The 15,599-nt window shown below is 32.9% G+C and overlaps 1 protein-coding gene across 1 annotated transcript; it reads right to left on the bottom strand.

The window, feature by feature from the left end:
• Positions 1-656: 656 nt before the first annotated feature.
• LOC130968775 (asparagine--tRNA ligase, chloroplastic/mitochondrial) lies at positions 657-7,013 on the bottom strand. Its single transcript, XM_057894231.1, is given in 16 exon segments — positions 657-957; positions 1,109-1,235; positions 1,513-1,587; positions 2,079-2,174; positions 2,558-2,644; positions 2,773-2,856; positions 2,982-3,056; positions 3,218-3,286; positions 3,411-3,488; positions 3,605-3,633; positions 3,636-3,684; positions 4,163-4,300; positions 5,244-5,348; positions 5,804-5,914; positions 6,046-6,114; positions 6,454-7,013. Coding segments are annotated over 16 exon segments (1,698 nt in total). The 5' UTR covers positions 6,844-7,013; the 3' UTR covers positions 657-841.
• Positions 7,014-15,599: the final 8,586 nt, after the last annotated feature.

A 15,599-nucleotide genomic window follows, 5' to 3' on the forward strand; every position in this document is an offset into this window, starting at 1 on the left:
TGAAAATAAATAATAGATTTTCACAATTTAATTACCTGCAGTTTTTTTAAAATAAAATATATTATAATTTTGAATTTGGTTTAAAAGTAAAAGATTTACTTGTTCTATTTTCCTGGCAAGCATGCGAAGCAAGGAACAAAAGGATTTAACTTTTTTTTTTTAATTTTCTTGAATGTCATAATTTTTTGTTTAATTAACTTTTTTTTTCTCTAAACACGAATATGATTCTTAATTTTAACTTTCGTTCTCCGTAAGCAACTAGGTTTTATTTTTTTTTCTACTAATTTTGTCATTTAATCTCAATTATAATAAGATATCAAACGATAATCATTAGAGTTTATAAATTTTTTTTATGACTATACAAATAAATATTTTTTAAATATTATTGTTAGTACTCTTTGTTAAGTTTTGATTTTTTATTAATTTTTTATTTATTTTTCTTGTTAATAGTATGGATATTTTGTTCGAGTTTTTTTATTTTCACTGATGTATATTATTATTTTTTCAAATATTATTAGTGTAATAGAGTGTTACAATAGTTATCCCAAAAAAAATAGTTATAATTGCGCGACCTGTGAGTGCATGAAAATTTAACTGAAAAAAAAAGCCAATCTTCTGCACCTGGAAACAAAAACATACCAAAAACAAAACCATACTAGCAAGAAACAACCCTTTTTTTTTCAAGTAGAGATTCTATAATTTATATTGCTCAAAATACATTGTTTTTAATATTGTTGTGCAGATAAAGAATACAATTAGTTGCCCTTAACCTCTACTCTAAAAAATAGAAGTTCGTATAAAATAAAATGAATGTAGATTCTGTCCATATATATGCAAGGGTCTAAAACTCAGCGGAGGCAGGTGTACGAGGAAAGGGAATGGCATCCCTTATATTGTCCATTCCTGTTGCAAACTGCACTAATCTCTCAAACCCCAAACCAAACCCTGCATGAGGCACTGCATTCACCAACACAATATCATCATTACCAACAGCCAACAATGAAGGATATAAAGAACAAAGGACACATTATTATATTTAAATGATTACTATCAACTGTTAAAATAGTCTGAGTACGCAACAATTAAGAGACTTGAGCATTGTCTTCACCTGAACCATAACGACGCAAGTCAAGATACCACCAATAAGCATCCTTATTTAGCTTTAAATCATCTAAGCGGGCTTCGAGATACTCAAGCCGTTCTTCTCTTTGGCTTCCACCAATAAGTTCACCAATCTAACATAAACACAAAAATTATAAATCATGAGTATAACTTCACATTTAGTTGAGTTCCTAAAACAAACAACATAGATATTACTGGAATAAAATTTAAACAAGAGGCTTCACCAGCCTAGGGTAATTAACTTGTATAGGAACTCCATGTTATCTAAAAGACCAAAGCTTAACCAACTATAACTCTTTCGGTTAGTAGTAAGGAGATATAAGAATTTGATACTCAAGCGGTTCTTGATGACAGTAATAAAAAGAGGGGAAAAGGCAATAGAAAACATACCTTTGGAACCAACATGTCCATGGCTGCAACTGTCCTTCCATCATCATTCTGCCGCATATAGAATGCTTTGATATCCTGAAAATTTCAAATCCAACAGCCAAGGTAAAATTGTTTCACCACTGGTCATCGACTGCTTGGATAACATGTTGAGATTATTATGGTAGAGCAGAGAAAAGGAATAGAAAGTCTCATAGAATATGAAACATATAGATACAATATTATACGATGTGTTACAAGAAGCTAGAAACCATTCCTATTTACAAGGATTTATAAATAGAATTATTGTGTTGCTTACTATAACACACCAGGCCATATGTCATCGTATCAACACATTTCATATTATTTGTAACCTTTCAATTCTTTCTTCTTTTCTCCTATCCTACCTACAACTAGAAGCCATATTCTCAACAATATTTAACAACCACCAAACATAAAGTAAGCAAAACGAGGGCAAAACAAGGATTTCAATTTTCTCAGCCATGCTGAAATTTCTTATTCTTTTCATTATGTTGTCCCAGAATTGAATAGAACATAAGGAGCAGAAACAATAGGAAAAATCAACATGCCTTCGGATAGTCTCTAATTATAACAGGGCAACCACCAAATGCCTCTTCAGTTATATAACGCTCATGTTCACTTTGCAGATCACAACCCCATTTCACCTATGGAAGTCAAAGAAACCGATGCTAAATACTTGTAAGCACCTAATATATGAAAATTAGAGTCAATACAACAATAGCAATCAAGCTTTGTCCTTGTTGGACCTCGCAACATAGATCAATCATGGAATTCAATTCAATATTGAAAATAATGTGGCAGATTATTATTGTGAATTGAATGCGTGCTAGAATGGATAAAGTTCTTCACCTACTAAATTTAATACACAAAAGCCAAAAATTAAGTGCACATTCACTAAACATAATATTACATGTTTTAGTTGGAAGCAATGACCTATCAGAACAAATGCAAAAGGAAATGATTGGAGAAGCCAAGTGCAGAATAAGTGTTCCACTGCAAATGGGAAAATGAAAATATGACTGATTACCGGGAATTCAAATTTCTTATTTGCTCGAGACAGTAGATCTATCGCTTCAGTGTAGGTTATTTGCACAACATCTCTGTTTGCCAAATCCTTTACATAATAATAACAAAATAAAATAGAGAAATAGAATACCAGTGATTAAAATTAATATGGGCAGCTGAAGGGGAGAAAAATCTCAGATAAAGGAACGTAATATGATGGTTACACTGAGCTCATACACTCAAGCGGTCAATGATTCCCTTATCAATCCATGTATTGAAAAACTCCATGTCTTCCTTGCAGTTATCAAGAACATATCTAATCTTCAAGAAACAAATGCATCCAGCGAAAAAGCTTTAATGTGAAGAAATGATATAAAAATGAGCTTCGCAAAATGATCTAACCTAAGACCATGAAAACTTCAAAGTAATTGTGGAAAGTTACATACTACAGACTGAAGATAGGCAGTAGCACAAGCCATGTCATCATTTAGATCAGCAAAAGCAAGTTCCGGCTCAATCATCTGAGAAAAAAATAAATACAATATATTTCCTTTAATTCTTGTTCCATCAAACAAACATAACAGTAACTAATAAGGAAGACTCAGAAGCTTAGAAACAAAAATGAATGCATGCTCTGAATTCCAATCTGTTCAACTTTAACTCAAAAACAGAAACCACTGACCCAAAATTCAGCCAAGTGTCTTGACGTATTAGAATTTTCTGCTCGGAAAGTGGGACCAAATGTATATACCTGCATAGGTACAAGATTCAAAGTGAATCTCAACTAAATTCAAAAATACTAAATTCTATGGAAGACAAACCAAAGTATAAAAATTTTAAAAAGAAAAAGAAGAAATAGGAGGAGGTGCATGTACATCAGAAAGAGCAGTAGCATAAGTTTCAGCATTGAGTTGGCCTGAAACAGTCAAAAATGCTGGTTTACCAAAAAAGTCCTGGTGCACAGAGTAGTTGTAGTTAGAATATGTAAAGCACAAACTTCATTGCATGCTTGTTGAAAATTTACAAATGACAACCGATATCATAAGAGTAAGCATAAAAATCTGCCTACTTGCGACCAATCAATCAATCCATTATTCACTTTGGAATGGCATCGACTGGAGAATCAGCAGTTTCATGAGAATTTGGTATCTGTAAATTAAAAAGGAAAAATATATAAGTAAGAGTATATCGCCATAATCTGATCTTAAACTAAACAGAGAAATATCTAAATAGTGCTGATTGTATAAGATTTGCTGATCTTGAATTTAACATTGACAAGATCTTGCTTATAGTAGTTTTACTGAAACATTATCTTAAATTTTAGTTCTTTAATGTCAATTTATCAATGCCTGAAAGTAAGCTTATCATCCTATAATATGCTTTTTTATATACTCTTCTGAGAAAAAAAATGAAGTTTTCTTGTATCTGTTTAATAGCATCGAACTGCAGAACTGCTTGCTGAACAAGTTACGTTTTGTAACAAATTTCCTACTTAATGAGATTATTTCTGTGGGGGAAGAGGAGAGGAAGAATTATGCCCTTGCATATCCAAGGTGCATCAACACACAATTTTGATAACTATATATTACTATGAAGAGGAACTATCGCTGGATGGAGCTGTGAGTACCAATGTAGTAACACAAAACTGTTCACCCGCTCCCTCACAATCTGAAGCAGTGATAATAGGACTTGCAACCCAAATAAACCCATTCTCTTGGAAGAATTTGTGGGTAGCATATGCCAGCGCATTCCTAACCCTTGCAACCTGAACCATTTTTCACCATAAAAAGAACATGATGACTTAAAAAATGATTACCACCTAAGGTAAGATAGTAACAAAACTTACTTGAATCAACCACACCATCAGAATTTTAAACAAATACAAGTATAGCAAAATATGTTGTGCAATTGAAAAATAGAGAAAGGAGATTAACAAACAACGGCTAAACATTTTACCCCGCAAAACATATCTATAAGAATAAATTGCATAATAAAAAATTAACAGGACTAGGTCTTCAACCTACAAGGATGACATTAATTATTTGAAGGTCCACTTGACTGGGCCGATAAATTGGAAAAGTAACAAAGTAGCTTAGATTTAACTGATGAACTAGTATTTGAATATTTATGGATCGTTAATTTTAAATACATTAATCAAGATTTAACACACCTACCAGTGCAACACACTTGCAACAGAACAAGACTAACCTCCCGGGAGTAATTTCAAATCAATATCAAATATGTTTACAATATTTCTGTGTAGATTATTTATCTAAAATATGCAATATAACTATGTATACAAGATCTCATTTTTATTCATCTATATTAAAAGATTTAAAGCTGTCACAGTAATTCAACTTAAAGTGTAAATAAAAAAAAAAAAACTAAAACTAACTTGGTCTGACTCAGATTTTATGAATTTGATATCCGCATGAAACATGCAAACAATAGCAGTTGCACCCCACTACACTATAACACTGAACAAATCAAACTAAGAGATGTGTATTCCCCACCATTCTTCTATGTAGAAACCCTTAACTATAAACCATCTGCAATAGGACGGATGAAAAACAAGAATATGAAAAGGATTTATAGGCAGATGAAAGTTTTTACAAGAAGGAAGACTAAATAATTTTTTCTTTTAGAATAATGAAGCAGACAGGTTAACAAGCTTGATACAAATATGCTTAAAATAAAGGAAACCATACTGCACCAAAAGTATTTGTTCTTGGTCGAAGATGCGCTTTTGTTCTTAGAAATTCTCTGCTCGCTCTTTTCTTTTGGATGGGAAAGGAAGGATCACTCTTGCCAACCTGAACATACAAGACCAAATATTAGCATCAAATTGCCAGCTTGGATTCAAGATTTACAAAACTAAAGTTCGAATCATGTCGTGTCTATTGGCATGAATACAAATGGAGAAAAGTAAAATCAACTTTAATCATTCACAGAAATTAGAGATCTACATTACATTCGAATTCAGTGAGTAAATAATGAGCTTAAAGCAAAAATTTTCAGGAGCTAAGCCAAAGAAACAGAGCAATCCATTTTGCTATACACAATTGAGACGTCTCAGTACTGCTACAAACATGTCCACATTAAAATATTTGAAATTTTGAAAATAACAAATAGCAGTTACAATGCCAATATATAATAGGGGAGGTGTCTATACAACATTTTGGCTGACTAGTATAGGCAAGATGCTGAAATTCTGAGAGCAAAATAATGACTTAATGACCAATTTGATTGAGAATGAGGGAAGACTAACCAATACTATTTTGTTGACTTTTAATTCCACTTTCTGCTTGGATCCTTGGCTCTCCACCACAACTCCTTGCACCCAAATAGATGCACCAGTCGTAATCGAACCAGATTCAACCTAATAATAAGCTCCAGATCTTGAAAACAGACAGATAAAAAGCTACAAATCGCACTGATGAACTTAAAATACACCGGCTTTCATGATAGGCATGAGTGACCACCGACCAGAGTTTCAGGAAAGAAGCATACCTGATCATAACCTTCTGCTCCCGAATCCATCACACATTGCATATTAGAAAGGCAGGAACCATCATTAATCTAGATACAACAAACAATTTGCTCAGTCGAATTACACAAGTTCATTGCCACATCACAGATAAAACAAACTTGAAAGGACATAGCATTTTCCTAATTTTGTATCTCACTTGAGCAGCTCCACTTTATTGGTTAGGTAGTTATACATTAGTTACTACTTGGTTACTCTTACTACAAGCTAACAAACCAACCAACTAACTAACACACTAGCTAACTAACCAACCAACCGACTAACTAAATGACATCTCTATTCTCTAGTATACAACTCACATGAAATAGGTCCCATGTGCCATCCAATTGAGAAAAATGAGAGGAACAAAGAGAGAGATAAAGAAAGGTGACCTCAACAAAGGTAACGCTGCTCTGAACACGAAGAGTGCGGACCCAACCCGTGATGACAAGACTCTGGCCAAGCTTATCCAACCCTTGATCTGGCCCACCCTTCACATCAGCCACCTTCAGCTTCCTCCGAAATTCTCCAACTTTAGTGTGTGCTGTGGCGGCAGCATCGCTGGATTGGAGGGTGGCGGTGCAGAAGGAGCGGGTGGAGAAGGGGGGAGAAAGGGAAGAAGAAAGGCAGTGGCGGCAGCGGGGGAAGAGAGGCATGGTGGTTGTGGTGATGGTGGTTTTAGGGAATGTGGTGAGAAAAGAGTTGAGATTGAGACGTAGGTGCTTGGCTACTTTTGGTGCAATAGATATGGCAGCAGCAGCAGCAACCCCTATTGCCCCCATTCTGTGGCGCTGTTGAGGACAACTCCGACGGAGGATATATCCGTTTTTTTTTCAGTACAAACTCCAAACCAAGGTTGCGAGAACCGAACCGGTCAATGAACCGGTAGAGTGACTGGTTCAATGGTTCAGAGGTTCAACCGGTTTAATTAAATATATGATAAAATTATAAAAATAAAAAATTTAATATATAATTTTAAATATTTAAATTAAAAATTTTGAAGCTGATAAATTTTAAAATTTTACAATTTTTCATAATTTATTATTAAAACTTCACAAATAATCAACAACAAAATATAAAAAAAAAGTATAAACAAAAAATTCCAGCATACGCAAAGCAGTCGGAATCAACCATAAACATCTCAAAATTAGAAAAATTTCAGCCATCCAGCTATAGTTATCAGAACCGAACCGGTAATCAACCCGGCCATATGACCGGATCACCGGTTCAACCGATGGGTCACTGATTCACCCGGTTAACTCGGTCATAATTAAAAAATATATAAAATTTAAATAATATTTTCTTAAAACTTAAAATGCTTTTACAAACATTAATAATTTTAATATCAAATACAATTCTGTTATTCAGCAACAAAATTCAACCCAATGATGTTATCCAGCAACAAAAAAAATTGCTCAGGTTCAGCAAAAATTCTAAGAAATCAAATACAACAGCAATAACCACCAGATTCAACAACAATTCTAATTAAAATTTGCTCAGATTCAACAACAATTCTAATTTATTCAAGTTCTCAACTTGTTATCCAGCAACAAAATTCAATCCAATGATGTTATCAGCAACAAAAAAAATTTGCTCAAGTTCAGTATCAATTCTAAAAATCCAAATACAACAGTGACAAGTCAACAACCACCAGATTTAACAATAATTCTAATTAAAATTTGCTCAGATTCAACAACAATTCTAATTTATTCAAGTATTCAATTCTGTTATCCAACAACAAAATTCAATCCAATGATGTTATCAGCTACAAACAAATTTGCTCAGGTTCAGCAACAACTATAAAAAACCAAATACAACAACAACAACCACCAGTTCAACAAAAATTCTAATTTCACCGAAATTGACACTGATCCCGTGAAAGAACAGGGTCGAAAACTCGAGGGAGCTCACCTGGTTGACTGATTCCGAGACCGCAATGAAACAAAACGACCACCACCACCACCCGAGGGAGCAGATGTTGCTTGACTGGTTTCGTCTGCTTCTGCCGCCGACGAGACGAAGCGAACGCAGGGGCACGACAACGAGCTTCAGTCTCAGATGAGTGCGAGATCGAGAGAATGATGAGGTGAGACCGTGAGAGACTGAGGGTGACGATTGACGAGGTGAGGGGAGAGATGAGAGAGTGACGACGTGACGATGAGGCCGTGAGGGACTGTCGAGTTCGAGTGTCGAGAGAGAAGAGAGACGAGGCTGGGGGGTGGGGGACGGGGGGGTTCTATTCGGATTAGCCATTAGGGTTTCATTAACATTAGGGGCCCTGAAACAGAAACGACGCCGTTTCCAGGAAAGGAAAAAAAAATCGACCCGGGTCACATTAACCGGCCGGGTCACCGGTTTTGTTGAAACTTGTTCGAGTCGAACCGGTTTTCACCGGGTCCTATATTTGTCCGGTTCGATAAGTGGCTCGACTCAACCAGGTGACCAGATGACCGAGTTTCCAGTCGAGCTGGCCAGGTCAAGCCGGGTTTGATAACAATGCATCCAGCACAATGCAATGAAGCATGCACCATAATACCATCAACAATTCAGAATCAGAAAATCAGCAATCAGAATTACCAATCCAAAATAAAAATAAATCAGCATAAACAACACAAGATAGAATTGTGGCAATATTTAAACAATTCACCAAAATAACAAGTACAACAGACTGGATTGAAAATTAGCAACCAGAATCACCAATCCAAAATAAGAATGAATCAGCATAAACAACACAAGATAGAATTGTGGCAATGTTTTATTTTGAATCAATAACAGTAAAACCATTCACCAAAATAACAAGTACAACATATTAGATTTAAAAATCAATCTCAGCAGAATTAATAAATTAAATAATTGAATTTATAACTCATCAACGATAGAAATCAAATAAAAATTCAAAAATTAATATCTCAAAACTCAGAATCATCAATAATACATAATATGTATATTCAAAATAAATTTCAGATTTCAGAGGAATAGAGTCAAAGAGAGTTAGTCTGAGACTTGAGACCTGAGGGTTGAGAATTTGAAAATTTTGGCCGGAGATAAACTGCGACTGCGAGACACCACACGGAAAAGAGAAGCAACAACGGCGAGACACGGTGCGGAGAAAAGATGCAGAAACGACGCCAGCGAGGAAGAGAGAAGCAGAAACGACGAGGACGGGAGAAGCGGAGACGACCCACGACGAGGAGTAGAGAAGCGGCGACACCAACCCACGGCGAGGAGAGGAGAAGCGACGATGACGACCCACGGCGAGGAGCAGAGAAGCGACGACGACGACCCACGGCGAGGAGCAGCGACAGAGAGACAAAGAGGGCGACAGAGAGAGAAGGGTTCGGCAATGACAACGATGCGGGGCTGTAGGGGCTGCGGTGGCTATGGGTTGGGTGGCTATGGGTGGCTGCGGTGGCTGTGGGTGGCTAGGGTTTTTTCTTTCAATTTTAATTTCTTCAATTTCAGAGAGGAGGGGACAAGGGAGAGGGAGTGGGAGTGGGGTGGGCTGCGGGTTTGGGTAGCCATTTAGGTTTTTTTTTAATTAACTATGAAACGACGCCGTTTTGGAGGATTATAATGAACCGAAATACCTTTAAAAAACCGGCCAGTTCTAACGGTTCATCGATTAACTGTCGGTTCGGCCGATTTTTTACCAATTTTTTGCTGAACGGTTTATATGAATCGAACCGACCTAATAACCGATTTCCTGTTAACCCAATTAAACCAATCGATCTGGTTTAGTTTTCAGAACTATGCTCCAAACCGTATTTAACAAGGGCGTGCGTGTGTCTGGTTTTATCTATTTTCTAACAAGGAAAATAGATCCTCTCAATTTTTTTGGATACTTGAGGGAATAAAGTGTGATATCTCACCATTAATTTTATAAGTGGGACCAAAAATAAATATGAGAGAGAGAACAATAAAGGGTTAGATTAAACAATTGACACCATCCAATTTTTTTTTTCACTGGAGAGGATCCACTCCCCTATAACAAGGGCACGGATTTGGTGCACATTGCTTGTTGTGGCTACTGAGTACCGAAATGCCCAAAATCTAATTTGCGCACTAGAGTAGTAGAGTCATATTTAGTAAAACGAAACAAGTGTAATAACCCATGTCATGCACATGATAAAATTGAAATTATAATTTTAAGTTATTTTATTAAAATTAATTTAAATTATAATCATTTGATTAATAAAAAAGTAGCATGTCATGCGTTGTTCTTTTTTTTTTAATCTGGTGTTAAGTGTATCAATTCTAATGTAGTTATTAATCGTTTTTATTAATCTACTCTAATAGCGAGCACGTGACGGTGCGACGGGTGGGTGGCGATGACGAACACGTGATGGCGCGATGGGTTTGTTCTTTATGTTGTTGAGTTGCCGTTAGGTTTGTTCACTTATTTGAGTTTATGGTTGTTTGTCAGCTTGATTGTAACATGTAGGAGTTAGACCCCAATTATGATGAGTTTCATGATCTTGGTCAAGAGAAGAGGAGAATTATTAGGTAGATTTATAAAAGTAGGTGAGATAGTTAAATGGGTGGGTTAGGGAATTTTTTGCTATGATTGTGTTTGAAACTGGGTTAAATGGGTTGTGCCTGTGTTTGTGTTTGTGTTTGTAATATCTATTTAGTTTAATTTTTATTTTTATCATATGTTACCGTCTATTTTAAGATATTTACTTAATACATCATGTGCTATACTAAGAGTACTTTTTTAAAAATATATATACGTAAATATAGATATAATATGATTACAGATATAACATAAACAAATATATTAAATAAAAAGTTAAACCAATATGTTTACCAAAGCATTTATTAAGTTTTGCAAATTGGAAAATAAGTATGTATTCAGTTATTTGGTGATTACGTAGATAATTGAGTTCAAATGATCCAACAATGTGCACCTTATTTTTTCCTCATTTCTAAATAAAAGTGGGAATTAAGAGAAATAAGTAGTAATATATCATGAAAAAGATAAAAGATTTTGCATATGAATAGAAAATTGTTACAAAACAAAATCTTGTTGTGAAATATTAAAATTTCACATACTACAAATCATGAAGATCAACCACAATGTAATGCTCACTTCTTCCTGTTTTTAACCATGATATAAGCTCTCATTTTTCGGTTAAAATCCAATAACATCTAATTGAAAAAAATGGTTTAATTACTCTGTTGGTCCCTATAATTTTATAAAATTTTTAATTATGTCCTTATACTTTTTTTTCTTTTAATTGGGTCCCTGCACTATTTTTTTTTCAATTAGGTCCCTCTTAGCAGTAATTGGCTTAATTTTATAGGGACCCAACTAAAAAAAATTGTTACAAGGACCCAAATAAAAGGAAAAAAAAGTGTAGGGACCCAATTAAAAAAAAATTTGGTGTAAGGACTCAATTAAAAGGAAAAAAAGTACAAGAACCTAATGAAAAATTTCCCAAAACTACAGGGACCAACAGAATAATTAAACAAAAGAAATTGAATAAAAACTATCAAATTAAGGACAAATAAATGAATAATATAATAGATTACTTATAAATTAAAGAGATTTTATCAATTTATTTTATAGTAAACAATAAAGTTAACAATATATTAATAAAAGGATATACCTTTAAAAAATTCACAATATAATTTTAAACATTTGCATAAATTAAATGTTAAAATTTATATTATCGATAAAATTATGCTATTATATAATTTTTTGAAAAAAATTAAAATAAAAAAATAATTTTGTGCAGGTTAATATAAATTAATCACATACTAAATAAGTTAGACTGTTCGTTTGTTTGTTTCAATATATCAGTATAAGCAAAAAAATTGAAATGATTGTCAGAAATTTTACGATCATCGACCGTATTTATTATATGTGACTCCTTAAAAGTTATTCTACACACGTGTGCAGTTGGAAAATAAATTTTGCTTGATTCTTCAATCACAAAATTTGAGAAGACATAGACCCTCCCCTCGATCAGTTCATTCTCAAAACATCTTTGCCAAATAACTCTTGATTGAACAATGAATTTTATGACATTGTAAAATAAACTAAATATAAAAGCTATTAGCACTTATAAAGCTATTAAAAATATTTATATACTAGACCTACCATCACTTGAAAGAATCATGAAAAATAATCAACAAACCATATCATCCATTAGAACTATTTTATGTAAGTCGTCTTACTCTTGTCAAATTTAGATGGGACTTTTCATAACCTTATAATTTTTTCCTTTATTTTCCAAATTTTTTCATCACATAATCTACCATAGGTAATACTATTGATAGAATCTTAGCTAGTAGCCATTAGATATGAAAAATAAAAAACAAAAGAGGAACTATGTCTGAATTATAAATCATCTAAATGATAAATAATTGTAAAACATCACTATTACTCAGTGTGTATATATATACACACACACACACAAACTAATTGTACACGGGAATAACTAGACAATATTTTCAATTGAGATACTTGCTACAATTAGGTGAAAATTATGCCATTATATTTTATTAACCTTTATAATTAATTCAATAGAAATACTTGTTCAGTATATATATCGTCTAAATAGTTAAAGAAGAGAAAAAGATATAATAAATAAATAAATAAATAATTGTCAAATAATATAGAGTAAAAATTTCGTATTCTGTAAAAAATGATATAATCTCCAATGTATTCATTATATAAAATAAGTAAATTGAACTTATTATCAAAATTTAAACACAACTATAAATATTATTGGACGTGTAAAACTTTTAATTAATATTATTATTGTTGATTCATTCGTACCCAATTATTAATTATTTTATTATTTATTTATAATAATTTTACATAATTAATTAAAATAATTGTCATATCAAAAATAATATTTATTATTTTCAGTTTTTTTAACTTAACTATTTTTTTCTTTGTTATATTGAGAGTAAAAAAAAAATTGAAATAAAAATAACTTAAAACCGAAAAAAAAAATTTCATATTAAAAAATTTAAAAATAACATGCTAAAGAAGAATAGTCGTAATATATAAATTGGGGCAATAATTTAAATTTAAACTAATCTAAAACTAATTTAATCAAATACTAATATTAGAACTAAATTACTTAAGTAATATTTAATCTATTTTAATCCTTAGACACGTATAAATTAGAGTTACTCTCGTAACAACAACCAACTGAAACAACATCATAATTTTGAACATTTAGAATTTGTGCATATTCAGACCATATCCTTATTAAATAAGCTTCATCATCTATTATCCATGCAATGCAGCAAGGTATAGAATTGTCACATCGAAAAATTAAATTAACATTTATTCTCCTAAATGGCATTGCATTGATGCAAAAGAAGGCCGGTAATTTTTGGAAAAAAATTACAATACGTTATAAAATTATTTTAATTACGAAAAGCTTAAAATAAGAAAATTTGAATAAATTACCAATCGTTGAAATTGCATCTTTGAGTTTGACACGAATTTACCAAAATTGAATTTAAATTGAGAAAATTCAATCTCATTATGTACTCTACTTCAAAGATTTTCGGGCAGATATAGAAAGCATGGAGGGGATGGAACTTGAACTTGGCCTACAAAGCTCCGTGGAAATAATTCCTTAATAAAAAATCGAGCTCCTTCCAAGAAAACTAACTTTACCCACATTCAATTAGGTTGGTAATAATACGTGAGTAGATCCAACCATTGTTCGGTAAAATAGAGTTTACTGCTTCTTTGTTGGACGCTTACATCCATGTAATTAGAACCCGAATTAATGAATACAACTTGAGATGGTATTTAATGGATGTGATGTATTGTAAACGATTGTGGCAAAAGATAATTGCATTGGAACATTAGACGAAAAGAATAAGTTGAAGTAAGAACAATCATTAAATTATCAAAAGAATAATATAATAAAATGAATATATAAAAAATACTATAAAAATTATAAACTATACCTTAAAAGGATCAAATTCGATGAAAAACAAAGAATACATTCTTATTCTATGAAGTAGTTAATGAAGAATAATAAATTAAAAAAATGAGTTGACTCTCAAATCTAGACTCACGAACTACAAAAAACACTATATATAGTCTTTATTAGAATAAAAATAATTATATAAATTAATTATTATTAAGTTAATTTTTTATTACTTACGTTATACATCATATATTTGCTGTGATTGAATAAGCCATTATCATATCATATACATTTTTATTATGATTAGAATCATAGATTTTTGTTTTAATTTTTTAAGGTAGATATCAATATCAACTTATTGAAAATTACGATTAATTTAAAATTATATTACAATGATTGAAAATTAAAATTATTGACAATTAACATAATTATGTATTAAATGCTAATTTAAGACTAAATCCCCAAAATAGTCCCTAAGATTGGGCCCTATACCAATTTCACCCCTGAGTTTCCAATTGCCCCATTTTGATCCTCGAGATTGAACTCCGAGCTCCATAAAAGTTTTCAAGCCCATTTTCGGCCTGAGTCAGCAAATCGGAGTGCTGATCTGGAAGGTGGCTATCACCGTGGATGTGGAAATAGCTATATGACGTGGACATTTAGTGAATTTGCTCCAATATAGTCCCTACCCCCATTTATAATCCTTAAACCCAATGTGAACCTTATCTTCTTTATCTGCATCTTCCACTTCTGTCCTTTGCTTCTGCTACGACTTTCCTCCATCATCATCATCATCATCATCATCATCATCATCATCTTCTTCTTCTTCTTCTTCTTCTTCTTCTTCTTCTTCTTCTTCTTCTTGCAAGTATAGTACTGCTCGCAACAAAACTTGTGACAAATGATGGGTGGTGCTAGTTACGCATTAGGGAGTTCGAGCTTCTCCTATCCAACCAGAAACTGGACAAGAACATCAGTGTGAACCAGGCCTGGAAAGGTGTCGGAGTGGTGTAGATGTGGATGTCGCCCCATCCTTAAGTGGTCAGGGATTGAAAGGCATCCTAACAATATCTTTTTTGGGTGTCCTAATTATAATGTAAGTGGGTTAAGCTCATTTATGTATGGTTGCTGTGTCTGTGTTCCAAATTGGTATGACCATTTTCTGGATTATTGCAGACTAGCGAAAAGAGATAGTGCGGGTTATTTGTTTGGGCAGATTCTGAACAAGAAAACGTGGTTTGAAAAGCTGGTGATGAGGAGGGTGAACTGAAAATGAACTTGGCCTGGAGGCTAGGAAAAGTGGAAGCAATTGTGAGAACTCAGAAAGTGTTAATTCAAGCCATGTGTTTAGTGTTGTTGTTAGTTGTTATTTTTGTGTTAATGTTGTTGTTCAAAGTTTGAGCATGACATGGAATATATAAGTGTATTCCTGATTATAACTATCATGAATGAAAAAATTTGGAGATAATTGGATGAAAAGATTTAGCCTATTGTGTTCTAACATTTGATGTGAATATGCTTGATGTGAATACTTAGAAAATAAAAATTAAAGACAGAATAACCATATGGTTAATAATTAAAGCACTGTCATATATATAATTTATCAAAATACCATAATATGCATATCTTTAAGG

Source organism: Arachis stenosperma, chromosome 1 (genome assembly GCF_014773155.1).
Source record: "Arachis stenosperma cultivar V10309 chromosome 1, arast.V10309.gnm1.PFL2, whole genome shotgun sequence".
In the NCBI taxonomy this organism is placed as follows: Eukaryota; Viridiplantae; Streptophyta; class Magnoliopsida; order Fabales; family Fabaceae; genus Arachis; species Arachis stenosperma.